The 25,378-nt window shown below is 38.1% G+C and overlaps 1 protein-coding gene across 1 annotated transcript; it reads right to left on the bottom strand.

Annotated features, from left to right (window-relative positions):
* Positions 1–13,455: 13,455 nt before the first annotated feature.
* LOC133896057 (large ribosomal subunit protein eL13y-like) lies at positions 13,456–16,733 on the bottom strand. The gene is made up of 5 exons (XM_062336572.1): positions 16,611–16,733; positions 16,218–16,348; positions 14,476–14,609; positions 13,968–14,126; positions 13,456–13,874 (listed from the first exon to the last, which is right to left on the bottom strand). Exons 2-5 carry the CDS (start codon positions 16,324–16,326, stop codon positions 13,650–13,652), a joined length of 627 nt encoding a protein of 208 aa, XP_062192556.1. The 5' UTR covers positions 16,327–16,348; positions 16,611–16,733; the 3' UTR covers positions 13,456–13,649.
* Between the last annotated feature and the right edge of the window lie 8,645 nt (positions 16,734–25,378).

Here is a 25,378-nt window from a genome sequence, read left to right on the forward strand (position 1 = left end):
ATGCCTTAGGTAAACTATATAACTTGAAAATATTGTTCACGAATGCCACTGCTACTTGAAAAGCAGTATATGGATGAGCAAGAAGTATAAAGTGGGAGTACCTTGAGAATTTGTCCACTACTACCAAGATACAATTGAATTTGGATGATTTGGATAGTCCTTCAATAAAATCAAGATTTACCACTTGCCAGACACCTTCTGGTATGGGTAAAGGAGCAAGCAGTCCTAGATAAGCAACCTTTCAGATTTGGCTTGTTGGTATATAGTGCATTGAGCTACAAAATCCTTGACTGACTTCTCCAACTTGGGCCAAGCAAATAGATTTTTTTAACTTTCTTGTAAGTTACTTCAAAACCTAAGTGACCCCTAATTTCACTAGAACGGAGAGCCTATATAATTTTTCTTTGCATGCCCATATTATGATATACCCAAATTCTGCTCCTATATCTAGTGAGGCCATCCCTTAAAGTGAGATGTCCAATTGTTCCTTTTATAGTCAGCTCAATTAACACTTTGCAAGCTTCCTCATTGTTTTAGTAACCAGTTGCTATATCTTCTAACCAAACAGGTTGAGCAATGGATACACTAGACAGTTTAGTCTCATTGTCATGTGAAACTCTGGATAATGCATCAACCACTTTGTTTTCAGACCCCCCCCTTCTTGTATGATATCTTGTATTGCAGTCCTAGTAATTTGGTGAGAGCCTCATGCTGCCATGGAGTAGAGAGTCTTTGTTCCTCTAGATGAACCAGACTTCTTTGATCTATTTTGATCAGGAATTCAGCTTGTTGCAGGTATGGCCTCCAATGGTCTATTGCCATGGTGATAGCCAAATACTCTTTTTCATATGTAGACAATCCTAGGGTCCTGGGCCCTAATTCCTTGATACAAAAGCAATTGGATGTACAACTTGTTGTAACATTACTCCTATACCTTTTTGAGAGGCATCAATTTCAAGAATGAATTGCTTCTGAAAATTAGGCATTGGTAAAATTGGTGCACTCACTAATGCTTGTTTTAGGGTCTCAAATGCTTCTTGTGGTTTGAGTCTAAACAAATAATTCTCCCTTCTTGAGAAGATTGGTCAGAGGTTTGCTTATCTATCCAAAGTTTCTCACAAACTTTCTATAATAACCAGCCATACCTAAGAAACTCCTGACATCCTTAACACAAGTAGGGGTTGGCCATTGCCTAACAATAGATATCTTGGCAGGATCAGTTGCTACTCCTTTTGCACTGATTATATGTCCCAAATAAGATAACTTAGTCTGAGCAAATGAGCACTTTGATAACTTGACCTTTAATTGTTGTTCTGGTAAGATTGCAAACACTTGCTTGAGGTGACTAATATGATCATTCCAACTTTTGTTGTATGCCAGAATGTCAATAATAAAAACAACTGCACATTTCCTAAGCAAGGGTGCAACTACAGTGTTCATGACTCCTTGAAAGGTAGCTAGTGCTCCTGTAAGTCCATAGGGCATCACTTTATATCCATAGTGTCCATTGTAAGTCTGAAATGCAGTCTTGAACTCTTCTCCTCTAGCCATTCTGATCTGGTGGTATCCAGCCCTGAGATCAGGAGAGGTAAACCAACAAGCTCTTTGAAGTTCATCCATTAGTTCATCTATCACAGGCAGTGGATATTTATTCTTAATTCCATGGCATTTAGTTTCCTGAAATCAACACATAATCTCCAATCTCTAGTTTTCTTTTTGACCAACATCACATGTGATGAAAAAGGACTAGAGCTCAGTTGGATCATACCACTCTTTAACAGTTTAGCTACTTGTTTCTCTATTTCATCTATCTAAGCAGGATTATATATATAAGGATGAATTTTGAATGGTTGAGTTCTTGGCAACAATGGAATAGAATGATCACTAGGCCTTTTTGGTGGTAGATGAGTAGGCTCAACAAATAGGGAATCATATTCTTGAATTAATTCCTCCACTTATGATGGCAACTTTTGGTTAACATCCTTGGTAGTATCTACTACCTTCATCTACAATATGTATATCAGTCCATCTACCTTCTAAATTGCTCTCAATTGCAAGTCAGTGAGAGGTGTGCCCATTTGTACTTGAGGGTGTGAAGGATCGAGATGGTAGCGTAGAGGGGGGGGGGGTGAATAGTCTTTTTTCTCAAAATACCCTAAACAAGCTGAAATTTTGTCTTAATGAAATTAAATACAAAAATTTAAATCTACTCTAAAGCAAGTAACAAGATGCAATCCTATATGAGAGATAAACACTAGGATTAACATAAAGCAATTTATGAACTTGCAATAAAGTAAAGAAATTATGCAAAATAACTAAAGAACAGATAGCCGATGATGTTGTTCCTGAAGTTTGGATCCTTCAGGAGATCCTACATCTCCGTTGAGGGGCTCAGTCACACTTGAACTGGATTTTTATAACCTTTTTTCTTTCGAGGTTGCACAAAGCACTCCTCAGCTTTCTTGTGATATTTCTTCCCTTGTGGAGGCGAAATCCAGTCTTCACAAACTTTCTCACGACACACTACAAGTGTGTTGGTGGCTCGCGAGCAACTCCTAGCCGTCTAGGAGTCCTCAAACTCTAAGAGAAAAGAATGCAAACTCAAAAGCTTGGAGATGCCACTTAGTACTCAAAAATCAACTTTTGCTTTCTAGTACTCAAACTCTCTTTTTGAAATCCCTCTCAAAGGTGTAACACTTTCTTGCGAGAAGAGAGAGCCTTTTTGCTTTAGAGAGCTATCTGATTTGAAATGGACATGGGGTATGGAGTGGAAGAGGGAAGGGGTATATATAGAGTCCCTTTCAAAAACTAACTGTTGGACACATTTTCAGCCCACATCGGATGTTCTGAACTCCATATCAGAACATTCGATCAGTTCAAAATGACAGATTTGAACTTCAAAAGGCAACTCAGATCTGGAAGAACCAACACATTGGAACATCCGATGTAAACATCGGATCATCTGATGTGGAAAATTTAATCGAGACTGAAAGGTCTATGTTCGTTAAAATCGGATGTTCCAACCTGATTAGAACATTCGATCCAAATATCAGATTATCCGATGTTAGAATTTTAACTCCAAACCAAGACATCTAAACTTGAGAAAATCGAACATTCTAATTCATATCAGAACATTCGATTGAAACACCGGGTTCAAAAAACCGACAGTAACCGAGCAAAAATCGTGATAACCGACCTTCTCGGTCCGGTTCGGTTTCAGAAACCGAACGGTAACCGAATTTGAATTCAAAAAATTTGAAAAAAAAAATCAAACAAAATCTAAAAAAAAACTAGACACAATTCTAAGACCCTATGTGAAAAAAATTTAAAAATAATGTCGTTTGCATCATATTCTATAGGGAGGAAGTTTGAAAAAAATGAAAAAAATTGAAGCGTGCGGCTCAGTTATTAAATCATGTTAAGGAAAAGTTTAACATGCAAAAACATATTTTTCTTGTGTAAAACATATCTTAATAGGATCTTTAAAATTGATTTCACCTTATTTAGAGTTTTATTAATTTCTCTATGATTTTTACAAAGTTCACAAGCATAAAGTGAATATGTTAAGAAACAGCACTGCAATTAACTTTTTCATGTCTACTATTATTTTTCCTACGTAAATCATAGTATAAATAAACTAATAAAAGTGGTTTCACTAATTTTTGAGGTGTGATGGGTCAGTTATGAATTAATCTAGTCACAACACATTTACATAATCCTGCATGTTACAATAACTAATTCATGAGTTCATGTATTTTTAAAAGGCATAGGATCATGTAATAAGACTAACAAAATTAGTTTCATGATTTTTGGATTAGAAAAGAGTAAACTATGCATTTAACTTGGTTTAAAAAATACAATTTCTCACATAAAATTTTGAACTTTTTATGAGTATAAATACTTTTATCATGTAGATCATGTTACAATAAAACCAACAAAATTTGTTTCACTTGATTTAAAGCTCAGATGAATTAGTTATTGATTTTACAAGATTGAGATAATTTTTGTGTTTTTTGTTGAACTTCACTGAAAATCGAGAAAACCGCTCGATAAATCGGGAAAACCAAGCGGTTACCGAGAAAACCGAGCGGTTACCGACAATACAGAAAATTCAAGAAAACCGCTCGATAAATCGCAAAAACCGCTCAGTAACCGGTCCAAACCGACCGGTTACCGAATGGCTAAAATCGCGATTTTTCCTCCAAATTTCAAATTTTGCCAAATGAATTTTGTCCAAATTTTTTTGAATTTTCGACCGGTTACCGCGGTAACCGCGAATTTTCTGTTACCGTCGGAGCTCGGTAACCGAGCTCCGGTCGGTAAGCCAAACCATGTTGAAACATCGGAACATCTGATATTAAAAGAAAGCTCAAACTGAGAACCCTATGTTCTGAAATTTTGGAATATACGATGTCACTAAGAAGGATTCAACTTGGTATTCAAGTTGTGAGCTTGTATCGCTTTCTAGACTTAGTGTAGATCCTTTTTTAGCACTAACATTAAAATCAAACCATAGCGTTGCACCCCTCTTAATAGTACAATGGTTGTATACTCTAGAGGTGGCCAAATAGGCGGTCCGGCCCAGCAGGACATGGACCCATTTAGGCACGGCATGTTTAGGCATGGCCCGGCTAGGCCTGTTAGATAACGGGCCGTATCGTGCTGGCCCTCGTGTCGCGGCTCTAGCCCAGGCACAACCCACTTAAGATCGGGCCGTGTCGTGTCTGCTCGTAGCATGGTAGACCCAATGGCCTTTTTTGGCTCGTTGGCCCATCAGCTTGTAAAAAAATGGAAAAAAATCATAAAAACTCGCACTCACCAGGAATCGAACAACCTTCCGCTTGGAAGTCAAGCACACTACCATTGCACCATATATCATATATGATATTAGATCCAAACAAATTATATAAGATATTACAAAAATAAAAACTTAAACGGGTCATATCATACCGACCTAGCATGCCGTGGCTCCGGCCTAAGCATGGCCCAAGCCATCATGCTGTGCTAGCCCAGCCAGTTAGCTGTCGTGTCATGCCGTGCCGTGCCTGGGCCGAGCTGAAATGGCCGTGCCTCGTGCGGGTCCATTTGTCCCGGTCCACTTGGCCACCTTTAGTATACTCAATTTTAAAAACAAAAGAGTATTTTAAAGAGTAAACCATTTGATGTCTTCTTTCTTCATTTTTTGGGGTCACCAACATCATGTTGATTCACACAATGAGACTTTTACCTATTCAAATACTCATTGAATACATTAATCCTTTAATCATTTATCGTCGATTAACAAAACCTACATAGAGCACCTAAATGCACTTTCAGGGTGTAAGCCTTGTAATCTTATCTCTGCCTGCTTATGCTTAAAGTACAACCATTTATCCACCCAATGCACTTGCATGTGGCTATGCTCTTCCAACCAAACCATATCAAGAATGATGTCATAACCATTTAGAGGAAGGATTTTGAAGTTGTTGTAGAAGGTATGCCCTTGTATTCCCCACTCTTAATTTTCCAGTTCATGAGTACATACTAGAATGCTTGGATTAGCCACCTTTACCCTCTTTGGTTTATGCAATTCTTGCCATCCTGACATTGTTGCTGCCAATTGATCACTAATAAAGCAGTGAGAACTCCCAAAATCTATCAACATGGTTACCTCACACTGGGCTATATAGCCCTGAATTCTAACAGTCTTGATTCCCTTAGTACCATTCCAAGCTTGCTGTCAAATAGCCATTAAGTCATCCTCTGAATTGCATGCCACCATTGTGTTTTGGGGCTCTGAACCTTCCGCAACGTCAGGTGACAATTTCCATAATTCCTCCACTACATTTAGGGGTACAGTGTTAGCACGTTTATGGTTCATGCCCCATTTATCTCCATATTTGAAATATAGCCATTTTGATCTTCTATAAGCTCTGAGTGAGGCTAGCTTATCTTCATTGCTATTGTTTCTCAGACCCTCGCCCCCTAGATAAACTCTTCTTTTCTTCATCGAACGTATTACTAGAATTAGTCTTCAAGTTGTTAAGGGGAGCAAAAGCATCACGTTTCAATGTGTTTCTCAAAAAATTTGTTACTTTCATCCATTTCATCTCTCTTCTTGGTGATTCATGAAACACCTCTTCCTGCAAGAGAGCCAAAGAGCTAGCAGTATCTAGATCTATTGTCCTGTGAATTAACACAACAACCTTGATATCACTTCTTAGACCATCTATAAGTCGATTAGCGATGACATGCCTATTTATAGTGGAGTCATGGGCTAATAATTGATGCACCAATTCATCAAACTTCCCTATGTAATCTACCACTATGCTAGTTTGGTGAATATGGAAATTTGCATAATCAATTGATTTACCTGATCCCTTTCAAATCTATGACACAAGGCTAAGCAGAATTCTCAATTATACTGAATTACTCTAGCTTCTCGGGATTGCAACCAAAAGGTTATTGAACCACAAAATGCATAGTAGACACCTTCACCCACCAATTATGAGGTATCTCATAAAGATCAAAGAAGGTTTCACAGGGTTTTATCCCCATCTTAGGATTTGAGTCATCAAATTGAGGGAAATCAAGATGAAGTAAGGTAGAAGCTATACTAGAATTTAAACCTAATGTGCTTGGCATATAAGAATCTCCGATCTAAAACGGATATAATCGTAAGCATTATGATGAGTCACACATGTGACCAGAGGTGGTGTCAGGGTGGCAATCACCCCAAAACCCAACCCCCGATGCTATTGTGTTGCACGGTGGTTGAATTGCCCGAGCGCCACCTTGGATGAGGTTGCCCCCATAGGAGCGTTCGCCGGCATTGCTGGAGTACTCATCACCTCCTTTTGTGGTGGAGGTGTCGTGAGGATATCGCCCATGGATCTGGTGCTCAATGACTCCACTTGCACCCATAGATCTGCCAAACTGGACTGCAGATCAGGATGATGTTCTCCATGTGCGGCTTCCACTGGTTGAACTCTTCCTTAGTGACCTTCAACTCCTCCACCGAAGCTCTCACATCTTCTATCACTTGATGGTTCATGGTGATTACCGCATTTGTTTCCTTCAACATCGCCACCAACTCCGTGTGTTGCTCGTCGGTATTCATCCCGACTTGCAGCTGAGTTTCATGGTGGTCGCCAGGATCGCCTGCTCTGATTACCAATTGTTACCAGATTCCAACTCCATTGATAAGAAGAAGATAGGTTCGAAGCTACAGTAACTACCGAGTTCAATTCGCCTTTCCATTTTGGGTATTTTCTTTCTTGTCTTACAAGCACAATGTTCTCTTCTTTTAACAACTCTCTAGCAACTGCACGAAAAAGGAAACATGCAAGCCTATTACATGGGCCTTCCATCCTAATTTTGCCATTGTGTCCCATAAACTTTCATATTATTGCGTCATTTGTGTGCCAACCCTTCCCGCCTTGCTTGAGTCTTGACGCTCTCTTCTCCTTCCAGCTCTGCCCCTTCCTATGTGGTCTGATGGCTGATGACATAACGTACAAGCCAACTTGAGAGAAAGAACTAGATGAGAACATTTGAAATAGACTTGATCAATTTTCTTTTGAAATGTGCTCACTCCTAATGATGTTAACCTCCAAGGTCCTTCCTAATGTTGCGTCGCTGCTCCGCTGACAACCTCTTGGGAAAATTGATGTTGAACTTGATTCGATCTTCTTGTAGACTAGGAGATCGTTGCCTTACCTTATGCACACATCATGAGCAAGGTTTTTAGGATCGGGATCCTAGGTAGGATAATTTTTTGCCAAGTAGGATCGGATCATTGGATTACTATCCTATAGGATTTTTATTTTTAAAGTTTAATTTATTTCTTTATATTAAAAATACATTTAACAAGCATGAAACATCATTAAACATAGGTTTTGAAGATACAAACTAATAAAAACATGTCAGATTAAACTAATAAAACTTAATTATGTATAACTCTTAGCGAATCTGTGGGATCGTATAGTGATCTTAGCAATTCTATGCGATCATACAGAACTCTCATTTAGGATCATGATACTATAAATTTAATATACATGGTGGGATCAATATCGTTTCGACTTCGTAGTATTGTAGGATCGTAAGATTCTAGGATTTGTATTGGGATCCTAACAATCTTGATCATGAGGCTTCTTGTCGATGACAAAGATGAGGTCGGCAGGGAGCTGGTTTAGGTGCTCATTGCCCTTGTCTCGAAATGTGATCTTGGTCCCTTGTTCCAGCTAGGCTTTATATTGATTGTTAAAACCTCTGTTTTGGTCCTTATTTGCCTATTCAAAATCCAGCATGTCAAAAGGAAATGAAATTGTTGAATGCATGATGCTCCTAAAATCTCCATTTAGATGTTTATGAAGTCCTTGTACATACATGTGGCTACGAGGTAAACTCAAAGTTGAATCATGCTTTATGTGTTGTACGAGTGGAACACATATTACATACCACGTCCTCGAAAAAAACACATATTACATACCCTCACATAGGAACTAGGGTCAGTATTCATAGGTTCTGGGGGCGCTAGGAATTTACATCTGTACCTTTGCAAAGAAGGTCTACTTTAGTGGTCGAATGGCAAGTTATATCATAGTTCTTATAAAGCGGATCTATTATGAGCCAAAAACGTACTTCTAACCCATAAAAACCGATAAAAACTGTTTTTTCTTAGTAATCCACAGGAGCTAATTGATCTAGTGGTCAAAGTTGGAACGGTCTTTCTTTCCATAAAATCTTTCTTTTGATGTCTTGCTAATTCAATGTTTTGTCAGGAGTGTCCGGTGTAATTCCATTGATTTTTGGATTTTGATTGTATCTAAGATCCTATTTTATCTGGGTAGCTAACTCAATTGTAGAGTACTCGGCGCTAACTCAATGGTAGAGTACTCGGCTTTGAAGTGCGACTATGATCTTTTACACATTTGAGTGAAGCAACAAATTCGTCCAAGAGTCTAGAAGGCAACAACTGATCCTCAAAGGTAATGAACGAAAAAAATGGTTGTTTTGCTTCACATCTTCTTATTGTTTCTCTCACTCGACCAATGGCCACCTCGATTATATGCACTCCTCGGTTCATGGCCGAGCATTGACAACACCACCCCATGCACCAAAGGCAGAGCTCGCATCGTAGCCCAGCTTGTCAAGGGAAGAGGCGGATGTAACGTCGGTGCCCCGCACACTGGAGGAGGAGGCCGCTGGTGGAGTGCCGCCCTGCGCATCGAAGCATTGCCCTACGTTGCCTTTCGGAGCCCTTAACTCTATTGAAAAAAAATTCTTTAAAACATGTTAGTAAGAAAAAATCATTTTTGAAATTCGGAGTTGAAATTTTCACAGTTAAAAAATTAGTTTGAAAATTTTGAACTAAGTACAATTTTAAGGTATTTCTTGTAGCTGAGTGGAATACTTTTAAACCGAAATGAACATTTTCAATTTGTGTTGAGCATTTATGAAATCAAGTTGAACATTTTCAGTTCAAGTTGTACCTTCCAGAGAAATCAAAGTTGAAACTTTTAATTCTGAGTTCGGAGCCCTTTTTCATTGAGGTTGTTAAGAGGAGGAGGAGGAGGTACAAATCAATACTATCTACTAACGGTGGAAGAATTCTCAAGCTCTCAGGGCCTCTGCTACTGTTGCTACTATAGCAGTGGGCTCTGGGTATGTATATACATGTATATATATATATGTATATATACATATGTATGTATATATACATATGTAATTTTCTTTTTAGGAAATTCTAGAAAATATCGAAATGAATATTAGTTATATTAATAAATCAGCTGAAAAAAATCTAAAATGCAAAGAAAAATATCTAAAACTCAAAAAAAATATGAAACAAATTTTTTTAGGTTAGTATTACTTTCACCTATATGTTAAAACTATGTGCATGCATAAAAGTACTATTGTTTTCTCTATAATTAATTAAATGTGTTTAACATTAATAATTTTATAAATAAATATTGAAATATACAAAATTTGTGAACCTAATTTTTTTAGTATTATTTTGTCATGCTCTATATAGAAAAATAAAAAACAGGCGCGGCGTAGCCGCGCTAATAAGACTAGTTGATTCCCATATAGAGAGGGGGCAGGCTCAGCTGCGACCTATAAATCAAAATTAAGATGCTTACCCGTTAGGCTTCACAATGTTCCTGGATATCTTCATCTTGCTCGTTGCACCAGCATATAGCTAGGCTGGGCAGTTTGGTTTCCACGGCCGATGGCTTCGCTGCCCCGGCGGCACCAAAAACCTGAGCAAACACATCGTCCACGTTCCGAGGATGGTTGCTAGACCCGTTCATACATGGAAAGCAAATTATGTGAGATCAGATCTCACATGCAGACTCTTGTTTTTTGCATGACACATGTCTTTTACCATATCTGCACGCACATATGTGAGCCGTTAAATTCAAAGTATATAACACAGATAGAGATCTCACGAGATCTTTCTCCGAGAGGTCTCACAGAATTTGCTTCCCCATGATACCCACCACGCTAGCAGCACAAGAGTAATGAAGCAAATATTGTTAGAATTCTAGCATGCACATCCCCTTTATTTACTGCACTGTAATCAAAACCAGGGCAAAATTTGTGATCTCTATGTTTACACATGCATACTCTGTTCAGATCTTGGTTCATGTCTAACAAAAACAGGGGGGAGGGGGGGGGGGAGGGAGCATCAAATCAACGGTATACAATTATATAAAGAGAGGACCATGTTTTCACCTAGCCAGATCGTTCCAGAGAAAGAAATTCTTGGTGAAGTCCAATTTGCTGAGATCAACGGCATACAATTTACTGAGATGAGGAGAGGACTAGGGCGAGCAGCCACCACCAGATTTCAGCAGCAGCTAGCCACCTGTTTTTCTCAATTTCATCAGAACCTATGATTTGCTGATGCCTGCTGCTAAGAGCAACTTCAACAGCATATCTATATTTCACCCTCTATATCCTTATATGGATTACTATCTATAAAGATTCCCTCTCTATATTACTCCACCACTCCAACAGCACATCTATATTTCACTCTTCATATTCTTTCTCTCATTTTTTTAATAGTATTCTATAACTAACAATATATTCATAACGACTATATTTTATAAATTAGTACATTAGTTTATATGAATATTCATGAATTTTCCCTATTTTTTGGGAATTAAATTTATGCCCTAAAAATTCAAGCAATGTACAAAAATAGTTAAATTTGGAGAATTTTCATTTAAAATTTGTAAGATATTTTTAGTGGGAACCATTTAAAATGGATTCTTTGTTATATATTCTATTAGTATAAAAATCTTTATGATTTTAGCAGCTTTACAAAGTCACTTTTTAAATTTATGAAAGAGGAGAGAAGAAATAAATTTTTGAAACAAAAGCTAATTAACTGTTGCTGGTCTCTCTCGGCCCTCTACAGAATCTGTGATTGCTAGATAGCGGCCCAGGTAGGATACGCTAAATTTAGCGTGCGGGTAAGCCAATTTAGAGGGTATCTATAAACAACATATACGTTAGTGTGTTTATTGGAAGCTAATTTTAGAGATGCACATGTTACTTTGAAGATAAGAGGGTACGATAGCGTAAGTGTTGGAGTTGCTCTGAGAGCAGCTCCAGCGGCCTCACCGCTCGGCTCGCCGTGCCGCGAAAACACGCCTCTAGCAACCTCGTCAACAGCATCGCCATCACGGTAGCATCACCAAAACGCGCGCTCGCCTCGCCAAATGCAGCGGCCTCGCCATCTCGGCCACGTGTGCGCTGGGCTCCTTTATAAATTGCAACATGCTTCAAAAATTCATTCATTTTCCTCTCTTTTATAAATTGAAAAGATGTATTTATGAGCTTTCTAAAATCACACCGATTTTCGTGCTTATAGAATAAATAACAGAGAACCTATTTTAAATGGTTCTAACTAAAAAATCTCTTACAAACTTTAAATGTAAATTCATCTAAACTAATATACTAAATTATAGGCGTAGCAAAGAAAAAAATAGCTATTGAATAAAATATAGATAAGTGAGATATGGAGAGTGAAATCTGATTAGTCTGCTAAAATATGTAAAAATATAGAAAGAAGATCATTTAGAGTGAATAGCCAAATAAAAATATGGAGAGAGTAAAATTTAGTTAGCGAGGAACAAGGATGGACAAGTGATTTGCTCTTTTTTTTTATCATATCTATGGAAAGTGATTATACTACCAGCCTAAGCAAGCGGGCAAAAAGGAGCACAAGCAGAAAGCATCAGGCTCCACTTTCCGAGAAGAACTTTTAGGAAAGCGTTAGTCTGAAAACTCCAGGAGAATGAGTTATATGATCCAAATGCTACAGAAAACAGAGAATTTTTTTTTCATCGATATAATGCTTATTTCACATTCTAATTTTTCAATGCAAATGTGTGTGTTATTTCCTACATACCCTAAGCCATGATTGGTTCATGCCTGACATTATCACGCCTAGTTTTTGGAATAATATTAATTTAACGAAAAATTGCAAATTAGATATCTATTTTTGCAAAATTGCAAAACTAGAACCCTGTCGGCATTTGGTATTTGTCTTACAAATGACGATATTTCCTAGTTGACATTTGGGATGCCGATAGACTGCTAGTTCTGCAATTTAGTGAAAACGGCCTAACGTTCGCCGTGCCATACATTTTCTGAGAGGTCTGTGGTACTGTGGTTGCTTACTGCAGTTTTGGATAGCTAAACTTTTTTATTACCACGGCTCATTTGTCATAAACTCATTTATTTGTCTAATGTTCCACTAGTGTGATAACCATTTTACTTGCTGCAAAAGGTGCGGTGCACCACACTTGCCTAAGGTTAGCTGTAGCAAGAGTACGCATGGACCAAACATGTCATACATCTTGTAATTAGGGGGTTGTCATGCATCTTGTAATTAAGGGATAGTCTAGTTCATCTTCAATAGCCCTTCAAAAATAATAGACGTATTTTTTTTTTAAAAAAAACTTTAAGTACTTTAATTAGCATTTAATCAAATAATAAAAATATCTAGTGGTATAAAAGTTATACCACTAATACATAATTCAAAATAATTTTACACTATATAAGTTTTATAACTATAAATGATATATTTTATAAGAAAATTTTAGTCAAAATCTAACTTCAAAAACCCAGCAAAAAGATACACCTATTACTAAACAGATAAAATATGCCTCTTATTTTTGGATGGAGGGAATAATGGAATTTTCCTTCCATACATAGGAAACTTAAGACATGTTTGATAGAGGTTAGCTTTCAGAATCTTTAAAACTAAATCATTCCTAACTTAGAAATTCTTAATACTAATGATGTGAACAGATTGAAGATTTTAGCTTATTCATCTTATTCTTATTTTAAATTAAAAATAGATATTTAAACCACCTTATTTTATCCTACAACTTCCCAATCAATCTTCTCAGATTAAGATGCTCCGGAATGGAAGCTGGGTAAATCCGGGAGCGCATAAAAGAGCAGAATCCAATGACCCATTAGATAGCAGGGCACGCAAACAGGTAGTACCAGGTATCAAACTGAAGGAGTATGAGGACACCAAAACGATCAGCTGGTCTCTATTTCCAGCGTCAAAGCAAAATTTAGGAAAAGTCATTTGACGATAACATCCACTAGTGACTGAATAGAAACAAAATAGAAACTATATCCAATCACTTCTTCTCGTCCTTCTCCGCCTCAGCAGCCTTCTTCTGGCGGGCACCAAGGTGTTTCTTGTTCATCCGTTCCAGACGGAGCTTACCATAGGCCTTGTATGCCTTCATCTCATCGGTAACCTTCACAACCTCAATCGAGCGCTTCTCACCACGAGAAATAGGCATGTAGTCACCCTGGACCTGGGTGGCAGTGGCAAGCTCCTCAGGAGTAGAGTCACCAGCCTGAAATGGACATGGTCAATGAACAAAGATCATAAACAGACGACAATATCTTCAAAAGATAATGCATTCAGGAAAAAGAACTCATAGACATACCTTGACCTTGCGAGCACGCCTTGGGAAGATAACCAGCTTGGCCTTGTATGTCTTAAGCCTCTGGACATTAGCCTGCAGTCCCTCAAGTGATTTGTTCTTGCGGCGGTGATCCACAGAAATGCCAATGGTTGGAGCAAGCTTCTTTGGAATGCCTGCTGCCTGCAATTACAAGATAATAACATCAGCAAGAAGATCAAGGATAGAGTAGTTTCTCATCAGATGACTTAGTTAGAATAAAAGAGAAACTCCAAGCTACTGACCGCAAAATTTGCTAACATTAGGAAAATTGCTGTCATCGAGAAACAAGCATTCCAAATTCAAGAGAATGCAACAAGCATGCATGCCAGCAATCGATACAAAAAATATGAATAATGCATAACTGAGGGTAAATTCATTTCCTGGAAGGAAACAATTTCTTTAAAATAACATGTGAATGAAACCAATTAGGAGATAAAGTGACATGGCTCAAAAGAAATTTGGACAGATGAACAATGAAGCAACGTATCACCTTCAGCTCCTCAAGGGTAAAGCCTCTCCCAGCCCTTGACTTCATGTTGTACTTCAGAGTCTGGCATTGCACAATGGGGCGAAGGGGGCCAGCAGTTGGTCGTGGGAAGATCTTCACAGCCTTCTTTTGACGAGCTATAAACATAACATACCAGGGTTGTTTAAGAATTGCCAGCAAGCAAAATACAATGAAATTTGAGGAAAAGAAAGGCAGGCAACATCAGTGAACATAAATCGTCATCACAACTGGATAATAAAGCAGCATTTATAATGAAATATATTTCAGTAAAGCATGGAAACAAGTAACATTGAACAGAACCCTATTCCTATAGCTCAAATGTGTTTCAAGAATCGAATACATGGAGAGCAAACCGTACTAGCATGTCACTGAAGCACAACATAGATAATAACCAAAAACGCAGTAGACACAAACTCAGACAGTTGGGAAGCACGCATATCAGCTATCCTCGGTTCAGTTACAAGAGTTTTAGCATGAACAATTCATTGAGCTGATGATTTGGGGCAGAATCACAAAGTATATACTGGGGTTTCCTGTGCATAAACAAGGACACCAAATAGTAAGCTTTAGCATAAACTAACCAACCTACCATTAGAGCATTTATACTAAACTAAAGCAACTAAAGCGTGCACATATGCATTGTATACGAGAACATAGCAGGCAGTCACCCCACAAATCAATTAACCCGACACTAGAACATAAGAAAACATTGTATTAAGGGAAAAATGCACAAAACCCCCCATAAGTCACTCCATTTTTGAGATTCACCCCCATAAGCCATTTTGTTGCAAAAACCCCCCCAACAGTAATTTAGATTTGCAAAAAACCCCCCAGCAATTGTTTAATCCAGAAAATAGGTTTTCTTTAATATAAAAAATATGTAAATTCTTTAATAATTTAGATAAAGGTTTTAAAAATGATTCCTTTGGTGAAATAAATAAAATGAAATATTTTTAATTCTATTAATCTTATATATATATTTTTCAATGATAAAATAAATGTTTTAATTATGTCCCTTAGAGGAATAAGGATATAATTTTATTTATTATTTGTGTTCACAAATAACGATAAATCAATGGAGACTGATGCTAAATCATACCGAACTCTCTGCATCTACGTAAGAGAGGCCGAGCGCTGGAATGCGGCCAAGTGCCATGCCAATGGGTAGGCCGGCCGGACAAATTAGAGAAGATTCCCTTTATACCATTGCAACTTATACGTTTGCCTTATGTGTTATCTAAAATTAAAAACATAGAAAACCTAGAAAAATTAAAAATTCCCTTTATTTTCTAATTATTTACCATTTTTCCATAATTAAAAATATAGAAAACCTATTAAAACATTATTCTAGATTTTCTAAATTTTTCTCATAATTAAAACATTTATTTTATCATTGAAAAACATATATATATATAATATTAATAGAATTAAAAACATTTTATTTTATTTATTTCACCAAAGGAATCATTTTTAAAACCTTTATCTAAATTATTAAAGAATTTACATATTTTTTATATTAAAGAAAACCTATTTTCTGGATTAAACAATTGCTGGGGGTTTGCAAATCTAAATTACTGTTGGGGGGGTTTTGCAATAAAATGGTTTATGGGGGGGAATCTCAAAAATGGAGTGACTTATGAGGGGTTTGTGCATTTTTCCCTTGTATTAAAGCACGCACTGTAAATCTGTGATGAAAGAAAAGTGAAGAGGGGTGATGTGCTCACCGATGCGGCGCTTCTGCTTGCGCGCGGGCTGGTTGAACCATGTCTTGACATAGTTCTGCCAGTGCTTCTTGAAGTGGCCGTTGGGGATAACGTTGTTGTGCTTCACCATTTCGCCCTCCTCCTCTTCTTACCTGCGCAGCAGCGCAATCACATCCCATCAGCAACGCCAAACAACGCCTACACTAGCGATATAGAACGCATGGCCAACTACGCCTACACGCGCCCCCGAAAACCTACAGCTACGAGCTTCGGGGAGAGACGCGTAGCGAGATCTGCACGCGCGTCGACTCATTACCGCCCGGATAGCGGGCCGGCCGTTCACCCGTGGCTCGGACTAGCGTGACGGAATGGAGGCGGCAGTAGGAGTGCGAGCGAGCGAGCTAGCAGACGAACCTGGAAAGGAGACGCGGCGGCAGCGGGCGTGGAGGAGGACGAAGAGGAGCCGGCGCGTCTGGCGGAGGAAGGGGTTTCGGGCTAGGGTTTGGTGCTTATAAGGGAGGCGCCGCGACTCCAGCCCTAGGTTGGACGGCCGGGATCTCGCCGTGCCCCCGACGCGGACTAAATGGACCGAGAGACAGTGAGGGACGGGCTAACGGGCCTTTGTGGGACGAGGGTGAAACCCAAAAGTTCTAATGGGCCTAATGCGGGCGGGCTGATGAAGACGGCCCAGTTGGCCCTCTTCGGTTCTGGGCCTTTTCGATAATGACGAGATCAGCTTTCTCTTTGTTGGACTCTTGGGTACTGACGTGGAGGTGGCGTGGCTCCAGTTGATGCACACTTCCACCGAGGAGTTCCACGCGGCCCGCGTGCGACAGATTCTTCGTTCAGGCTAGTAGCAGCTTTCTTTCCTTGGAACTCGATCGTCAGCTCGTCGTCATTTTCTCTTTCAAAAGTTGACTTTTGCTACAACCTTCTATCTATATATATATACTTTTATAAAATAGATAATAGGTTCGAACAGTCTTCATCATAATCTTATATGATCAAACAGTCTACAATAAAAGTCAGTCCCTTTCACCTCTCATCTATTATAATACAGAAAGTCAAAATCAATTAGCCAACTAAGACTCTACTTAACAGAACTCCAGCTTCGAGACCAATATAAGATTTATAGTATTAATCGAAAATAAGAACAAGATGTATGAACCAAATACAATCAATTTGTCTGTAACTCTAGCTTTAAGAATTTTTGGAGTTGGAGTTCTGCCAAATAGACTCTAACAATCAGCGTATTTCACATGTGTCGTCCTTGATGGACTTCCTATATTATAGCGCTCTTTTTTCTTTTGTCACTCCATTTCTAAAACTTAAATCAAGATAAATAGTCATCACATAATATAAAAGACCAAGGCCAATCAATGGTGTGATCTTTTCTTCCTCTCTTTTAAAACTACGACAAGATCTCTAACAAGTTGCTCTTTTTTCTTCTCTTAGTCTATTTTCAAAATCTAGTCACAATCTCCGATCCCTACTACCGTCTATACAGATCGACAAGCAATAATCTCAACTCCAGTCACGCGCCGATCACCTCCGCGGATGGGTGTCGACTACCTCCGCTCATCAGCTCACACCCACCTCATCAATGTTGGTCACATTCGTTGATAGATGATGACCATCTCCTCAACATCATCCGTCTCTGTATTGCACGGTTACTTGAATTCAATCATCGTGTATGTAAATCCCTCTTTTTATGGTATATTCTTTTATTTCTTTAGATTGCTATATCCTAAATTAATTCCATGTGTGTGAAATACGTGTGTAATTGCTAGTTTCATGTTGAAGTCTTCAGATGCGGATAAGATTGGGAAAGAGACGTGTGTGAGCGCCCACCCATAGCGCCTCCTCGCCGACCTTGTCACCCTGGCACCAGCACTGCCAGCCTAGCCACCTTAGCATTGGCGTTCCCTTCCACTTCACTGCCTCCTGCCCATGTCGTGCCCATGTGCAATTTGCATCATTTTATCATCTATATGTATTGATGCATTTAATCGTGTTTATTCTCTTACTAATGAAGATGATATTTGGATTAGTCACATTGAAATATATGAAGGCACAAAGGATGTACGCAATGAGAAATATCATGTGTTTGTTACTAAGCTCAATAGCATCAGACAATTACCCTATGAAAGTGCTAATGATATGTACTCATGTTTGAATATTCTTGTCAATGAGATCAATGGATTATGTTTGACGTCAATTGAAGATGATCAAGTGGTGAAAAGAATACTTTAAGCTATTCTTCCAAAATATAAGTTGATAGTCTCCATCATCTACGACAACAATGACATTAAGGAGATAACTCCAAGTCAAGTGCTCGGTAAGATCATCGCCCATGAGATGACAATAAACATAGAGGTAGAAGTTTCTTCCTCATCCGACACCAAGAACCTTGCTTTCGCAAGCAAGCAAGCTCAATGCTAACATATGAAGGCAAGGATGGGGAGACAAGAGTAAGAGTCAGACTCAAGTGAAGATGATGGTGATCAATATAAAGAAAGCGGTGAAAACGATGATCGAAGCACATCAAGTGATAAAAAAATTGATCCTAAGATGACCAAGCTCTTCTCAAAGTTAGAGAAGAATATGAAGATGATCAATGCCAAGGTTGATCATTATATCTCTATTGAAGACTTGGTCAACACAATTGATCATATCAAGAAGGAGAAGAAGAAGACCCAGAATAAGAGAAAGACATAGGGAAGAGCCAAGACATTCACAAGTATAAGAAGATGGGTGAGCGACGATGAAGAGTCAAGCTCAAGTGATGAAAGTTTCACCATCCTCCCATCCAAGACAAGCTCTTCCTTAAGGTCATCATCACACAAGTCATCATCGCGCAAGTTATCTCACAAGTGTCTTATGGTCAAAGGTATGCATAACGATGTAAGTGATGATGAATTTTATGAAGATTCTTCTTTCTATGATGAACTCCTTCATTTGATCAATGAGTAAGAAAAGGTTCTTAGAAAACAATCTAAAGAGCTTAAGAAATTCAATGCATTTAATGACATTCATACTATATTTGTTTTTAATTATGAACAATTATTATGTAAATTTAATTTGCTAAACAAGGAGCATGAATAGCTTAAAGCTAAATTTGAGTCCATTGAATCTCAAACTAAGGTCTTTTTGAAGCAATCTATCTCTGTATTTAATTTCAATCCTAAGATACATGCTTCTACTTCTTGTGAAGATTTAATTGCTTTATCTAGCTCACCATTTTGTAATGAGATTTGTGTTGAGAATGTTGTTGTAGAATCATCTAACAATCTCAGTCCACAAGAGAATGATGACCTTAAGCAATAAGTGGAGAAGCTCAAGAAGTACTTGGCGAGTTTAAAGGACAAATGACGTGTCCAACATCATCAAGATAGCAGTGCTTTCATGGTGAAGAAGCTTACGGAGGGGTCAACCGTGGCATGCTTCAAATATCATTAAGAATGACACAAGTCCTTCCAATGCAAACAAGTGAAGAACGAGGCAAAGGAGAAGAAGAATATGGTGAACCTCTCAAACAAGACCTCTAACCTCTACACCAAGTCCAACTATAAGATCAAGACCAAAAACAACCACTACATGCTAAAAAAGAAGGACAATGGTAAGGTGATTGTATACATGGTTAGGAGAAAAGATTGGAGGTGGAACCAACCCATTTAGGTGCCAAGGAAGTCATCACCAATATGAAGGGGTCCTAATCGGTTTGGGTTCCAAAGAAGACTTGAAGCCCGAAGCAGCTATAGAGATTTGGAACCTTGGCTCACAAGATGAGGTGAAAGTTCAAGCAAAGAAGTCAAGTATACAAGTTTGTGCGCTTTGATAAAAATCATGATCGTCACATACCCAAATCCCCATCGAAAAGAAAAGAGATAAATGGTAGCTATACTTATGTTCATGCATTTTGTTTTTTGCTTCTAGCTTATTTGCCTCATCTAGGATTACATATGCTTATTTCAATTTATTGCAATGTCTAGTATAGGTTTTCATATGATAGGTTACTTGTGTTTATCTCTAACCCATGAGCAACCTATATGGTTTATTAGTTGTAGGTTCATTTCTTACTACTAGTTTTTATAATTGGTATCTTTCATATGCCATGATCAAATCTATATGATAAATTCTCATTTTTATCAATAATAAGTGCATATATCTCATAAGTATTCAACACTTGTATGCATACTTTTAGGGGGAGTATATCATATAGTTGTGATTTTGAGACTAACATGTGTTGCAAGTTATATCTCTTGTAGTCTCATGGAGCAATCAACATGTCCCCGGAGATATGCAATGTTTAGATGTTTCAATTGGTATCATTGTCAAATATTTTATTCATTTAAGCTACCTCCATACATAATATAGCTTAAACTTCCTATCTTGATATATTGTCTAGTTGTGTATATATATTTTTTTCATCATATGTATGCACACATATAAGAGAAATTTAGACTATATTATATGAGTTTCATAAATTATGATCCATGTGTTTTTATAACCTACAATTGGTATCATTCATGTGTAGTAATATTCATACAATTAGTATCCTTTTATTAGATCATGATTTTTCAATATTTTTCATTGAGTTCAACATGTGTTTATAGCTATTTTTAGAAGATTGTTGACAAAGGGGGAGAAGTTTGATGACCAAAGCAAGATGAACAATGTAAGGAGATTGTAGCAACAAGTAAGACATCTAGGAATGTCGCAATTGATAAAGAGAGAGAAGAAAATATGCTAAGTGTCTAGATTGACAAAAGAGAAGCTCTTGCATAGGTCGTTCAAGGGAGATAGTAGCAATGGAGAAAGGGAGAGCCACAACAAAGCGGGACTAAATGGTAAGAATATGCATCTAAGAAATGTGGTAAGACTTTGTGCTCGCTTATAATTTTTACATTTGGTATCATTTATTATTTTTTCACTTACTTCGGTTGTGTTGTCATCAATTACCAAAAAGGGGAAGATTGTAGCGAAAATATCCCTATTAGGTCATGATTGTGATTTTGATGATTAATAAAAATATATTCAATGGGACTAACATGTTTGTCAAGAATATGTATTAGTAGGTCTCATGAATGCAATATATAAAGAAGCCACCGCAGCCAGGACAAAGTTGGACTGAATTAGAGAAGTCCCAGAAAGATTTTCCTCAGCGGATGGTCCGATACTCTGGGTGTTGAACTCACTGGAGCATATTTGGAAAAGGGGAGAGAGGCATGAAGATCTCACCGGAAGGTTTGGTGATCAAAGAAGATACACACCGGAGCATTTTGCCCAGAGAAGGTTGCAACCATTGAAGTTGAAGATCAAAGCACCGGATGATCCGGTGATCAATGTGTTGCACACACCAGACAATGAATAATGCAAAGAGGCAAAATAAAGTTTAACGCATCGGATGGTCCGATAATGAAGGTTGTGCACATCGGAGCATTATTTCATAGAGGGTTACATTGGCTTGGTTGGCTGAAGTCAACTCACTGGATAGTCCGGTGATGAAGTGATGTGCACCGGATGCTATCACCAGAGCAATTTACACTGAGAAGAAGGAAATGCTCGAATGGCTCAGGATGTCTCATCGGATAGTCCGGTGATGGAGATGAAGTATACACCGGAGTGTCCGATATTCACAGAAGCTTAAGTGGGGTTCTAACGGCTAGTTTGTGAGAGTGTACTCACCGGATGATCCGGTGTTAGTACTATTGTTCTCACCACATCATCCGATGTTAACAACTTTTCTGAGTCGTTTGAAGGTTAATGGCTAGTGCGCAGGTTTGAGGCTATAAATACCTCTTCACTCAATCAATTGAAGGCATGGCATGCTGCTGGAGTCTAGAGAATTTCATGTACACCTGAGAAGACATCTAAGCCACCAAAGTGCTTAATGTTATTATTCAAAGCGATTAAACATAAGATTAGTGAGTGATTAGTGCTTATAGTCATAGAGAGAGTGTTGCTAGGTTATTACTGTCTAAAGAATGGATCACTGAGTGATCCAACTTTGTACCAAGTGGTACGTCGGCACCTTGGAGTCTTGGTGACTCGCCGGCAAGTTTGTTAACCTTCCGACTTGGTGTGGAGCGGCGGCAAGACGATTGTGCGGGGATGCGGAGACCCTTGCCTTAGTGGCTCAAGCTTTGAAGTGATCACAATGGTAAGGAACAAGAAGAGAGGCTAGTGGTGAGATCTTATCTTGGTGGCTCATCTGGGTCGAGGTATGCTTTGTCTTTGTGACTTGGTGGCTCAAGAGCTGTGACCCGGTGTCGACAGGGAGCATATCCTTTGTGAAGCTCCAACATAGACTAGAGCTGGCATTCATGCCATCGATACCACGGGGAAAAATACTTGTGCCGATTTTACTCTCTCTACCTTATTTACGTTTCCGTATTTACATTCTTGCAATTTACTTTCTTAGATAGGTTGCAAGCATTTTGATCGGTAGAGTAGACAAACTAGATAAACCTAGAGCACATATAGATAGAATTTGATATAGGTTTATCTCGTGTAATTTTTATAGTGAAAATAGTTCTAAATGTCCTAATTCACCCCTTTCTTAGGACGTCACTAATCCCTTCAATTGCACAGTGGTTCTATGATGCCGGCATTGCCTAGTTTTGACCGCATGTTAGAAGCAATTGGAGACTACGGTAGAGGTTTAAGGGGTCCAAATCGCTGTGAGCTCGGTGAGCCATTTTTTTGAAAGAGGAAGCGAAAAGTGCATGCTAGGCTTGTGAAGCAAAGAGTCTTGGGAGCTTACAGAATGTTCAGTTATGATAGATTCATGGATAGATAAGAGGAGAATGAGTATAATGAATTTGCTAGTTCATAGTCCGCAAGGTACATGTTTCCTGAAATCCTATGATGCCTCTGGTGATAGGAAGGATGGTGCACATATTTTTCGGCTAGTTGATGATTGCATTGAGGAAATTAGTGAGCAAAATGTAGTTCAAGTGGTCCCTGACACAACAAGACCAAACCAGACCATGGAAGCATTGTTGAGGGCAAAACGACAAAACATATTCTGGGTTGGATGTGCAGCCCACGTCATTTACCTCATGCTGGAAGAAATTGGCAACATAAAAAGAGTGAAGAGCACAATCTACAAAGCAAAGGTACTCACAAATTTTCTCTATGCCCACACTCGTGTTCTTAGCTTGATGAGATAATATATTGGCAAAGATCTAGTCCATTTAGGTTTACTCGTTTTGCCACTGCATATTTGAATTTAAAGAGCATCCAAGATAAGAAAAGTGAATGTAGGAAGTTGCTTAGATTTGATGAGCTAAATAATTGGGGTTACTTGAAAAAGGATAAAGGGAAGAAAGCTGATCAGATTGTTAGATCGGATAGCTTTTGGAAGGGAGTGAACTACATTGTTAACATTTTTGAGCCATTGGTTGAGTTATTAAGACATGTAGATTTTGATGTCCCAGCTATGGGATTTCTATATGGTGGTTTGATGGAAGCAAAGCAAGAAATTGCTCTGCAGTTTAATAACAAAGAAACTAAGTATATTGCTGTTTGGAAAATAATTGACAAGAGATGGGATGATAAGCTAAAAACTCCATTACACTTGGCTGGGCATTACTTGAACCCATATTACTACCACTCAAATAGGTTGAGCATTGAAAGAAATGTGCCGGTCCCCCCTCCTTATCAACCTTTGTAATTGGGCGTTGTGCTTGCTAAAAAAATGGATGCTTGCGATCGCAATGACAAGTTCAGATGAGCGTCTTGCTCGCTGTTGATTCATCCAAAAAATATGTTGAACTGTTCGCGTGCATGGCTAGAATCAAAGCAACAATTGAAAAAGGAACGGAGCACATCGTGGTTGAAATGAAGTCTCTCCTTAAGTTAGGGTTGAAAGGGATTACTTTTAGATTAGCACCGTTAGGGGACATGATCTATGAGATCAAGGATTTGCTTAGTCTACAATTTATTAGTTTTTCATCGACTTTTTTCCCTAGGGAGTGTAATATGCAGCGCATGTGGTGGCAACGCTAGGTTGTAATAGTCATTCGGATATCAATTTGTTGTGAGATGGTATTTTGCCTAGTGCAGAGGACTCGCTGGCCAACGATATCGCCATGTTAGATGGTTAATGGAATTTTATTTTACTAAAAAAAGTTGTTAATACAAATACAAACTTGTATATTCTAGTGGTTACTTACACTACACTAGCTGTGACTTGTGACTGCTAATCACTTGGACGAGCAAACACCCAGCGTGGCTTGTACTGAACCGGTTGCATCCACACGTGAATGTCTCGGATAGAAATAATATATGCACGCGGATCACGTGAGTGCCTGTCCTTTTTTTTTGGGATAAATGCAAAAAACCCCCCCAAAAGTCACTTGGATTTTGACTTTCCCCCCCAAAAGTTATTTTGTTGCAAAAAATCTTCAAATGTTTGATTTTGTTGCAAAAACACCCCTAAAAATTCAAAAAAATTTAAAAAAATCACAAAAAATTCTAAAAAAAACTAGAGACAATTATAAGACCTTTTGTGAAATTTGTTTTTAAAAATAATATCCTTTGCATCATATTTCATGGAGAGTAAGTTTGAAAAAAAGAAAAACGTGCAACTCATTTATTAATTCGAGTTAAATGCATAGTTAATTATTTACTAATCCAAAAATCATGAAACAAAATTTTTTAGTCTTCTTACATGACCCTATATCTTGTAAAAATACATGAAATCTTGAAAAAGTTACTGTAACGTGTAGGATTGAGTAAATGTGTTGCAGATAGATTAATTCATAACTAATCCATAACACCCCCAAAATTAGTGAAATCACTTTTATTAGTTTACTTAAACAATTATTTGTGTAAGAAAAATAATGGTAGACATGACAAAGTTAAAATAACATGAGTTAATAAATGAGCTGCACATTTTTCTTTTTTTTTCAAAATTCCTCTCCATGAAATATGATGCAAAGGATATTATTTTTGAAAAATAATTTCACATAAGGTCTTAGAATTGTCTCTAGTGTTTTTTAGAATTTTTTTAATGATTTTTTTATTTTTTTGAATTTTTAGGGGGGTTTTTCAACAAAGTTAAACTTTTGGGGGGTTTTTTGCAACAAAACAACTTTTGGGGGGGGAAAGTCAAAATCCAAGTGACTTTTGGGGGTTTTTTTGCAGTTTTCCCTTTTTTATGCCCCATCAGACTT

Source organism: Phragmites australis, chromosome 16 (genome assembly GCF_958298935.1).
Source record: "Phragmites australis chromosome 16, lpPhrAust1.1, whole genome shotgun sequence".
Classification (NCBI taxonomy): domain Eukaryota; kingdom Viridiplantae; phylum Streptophyta; class Magnoliopsida; order Poales; family Poaceae; genus Phragmites; species Phragmites australis.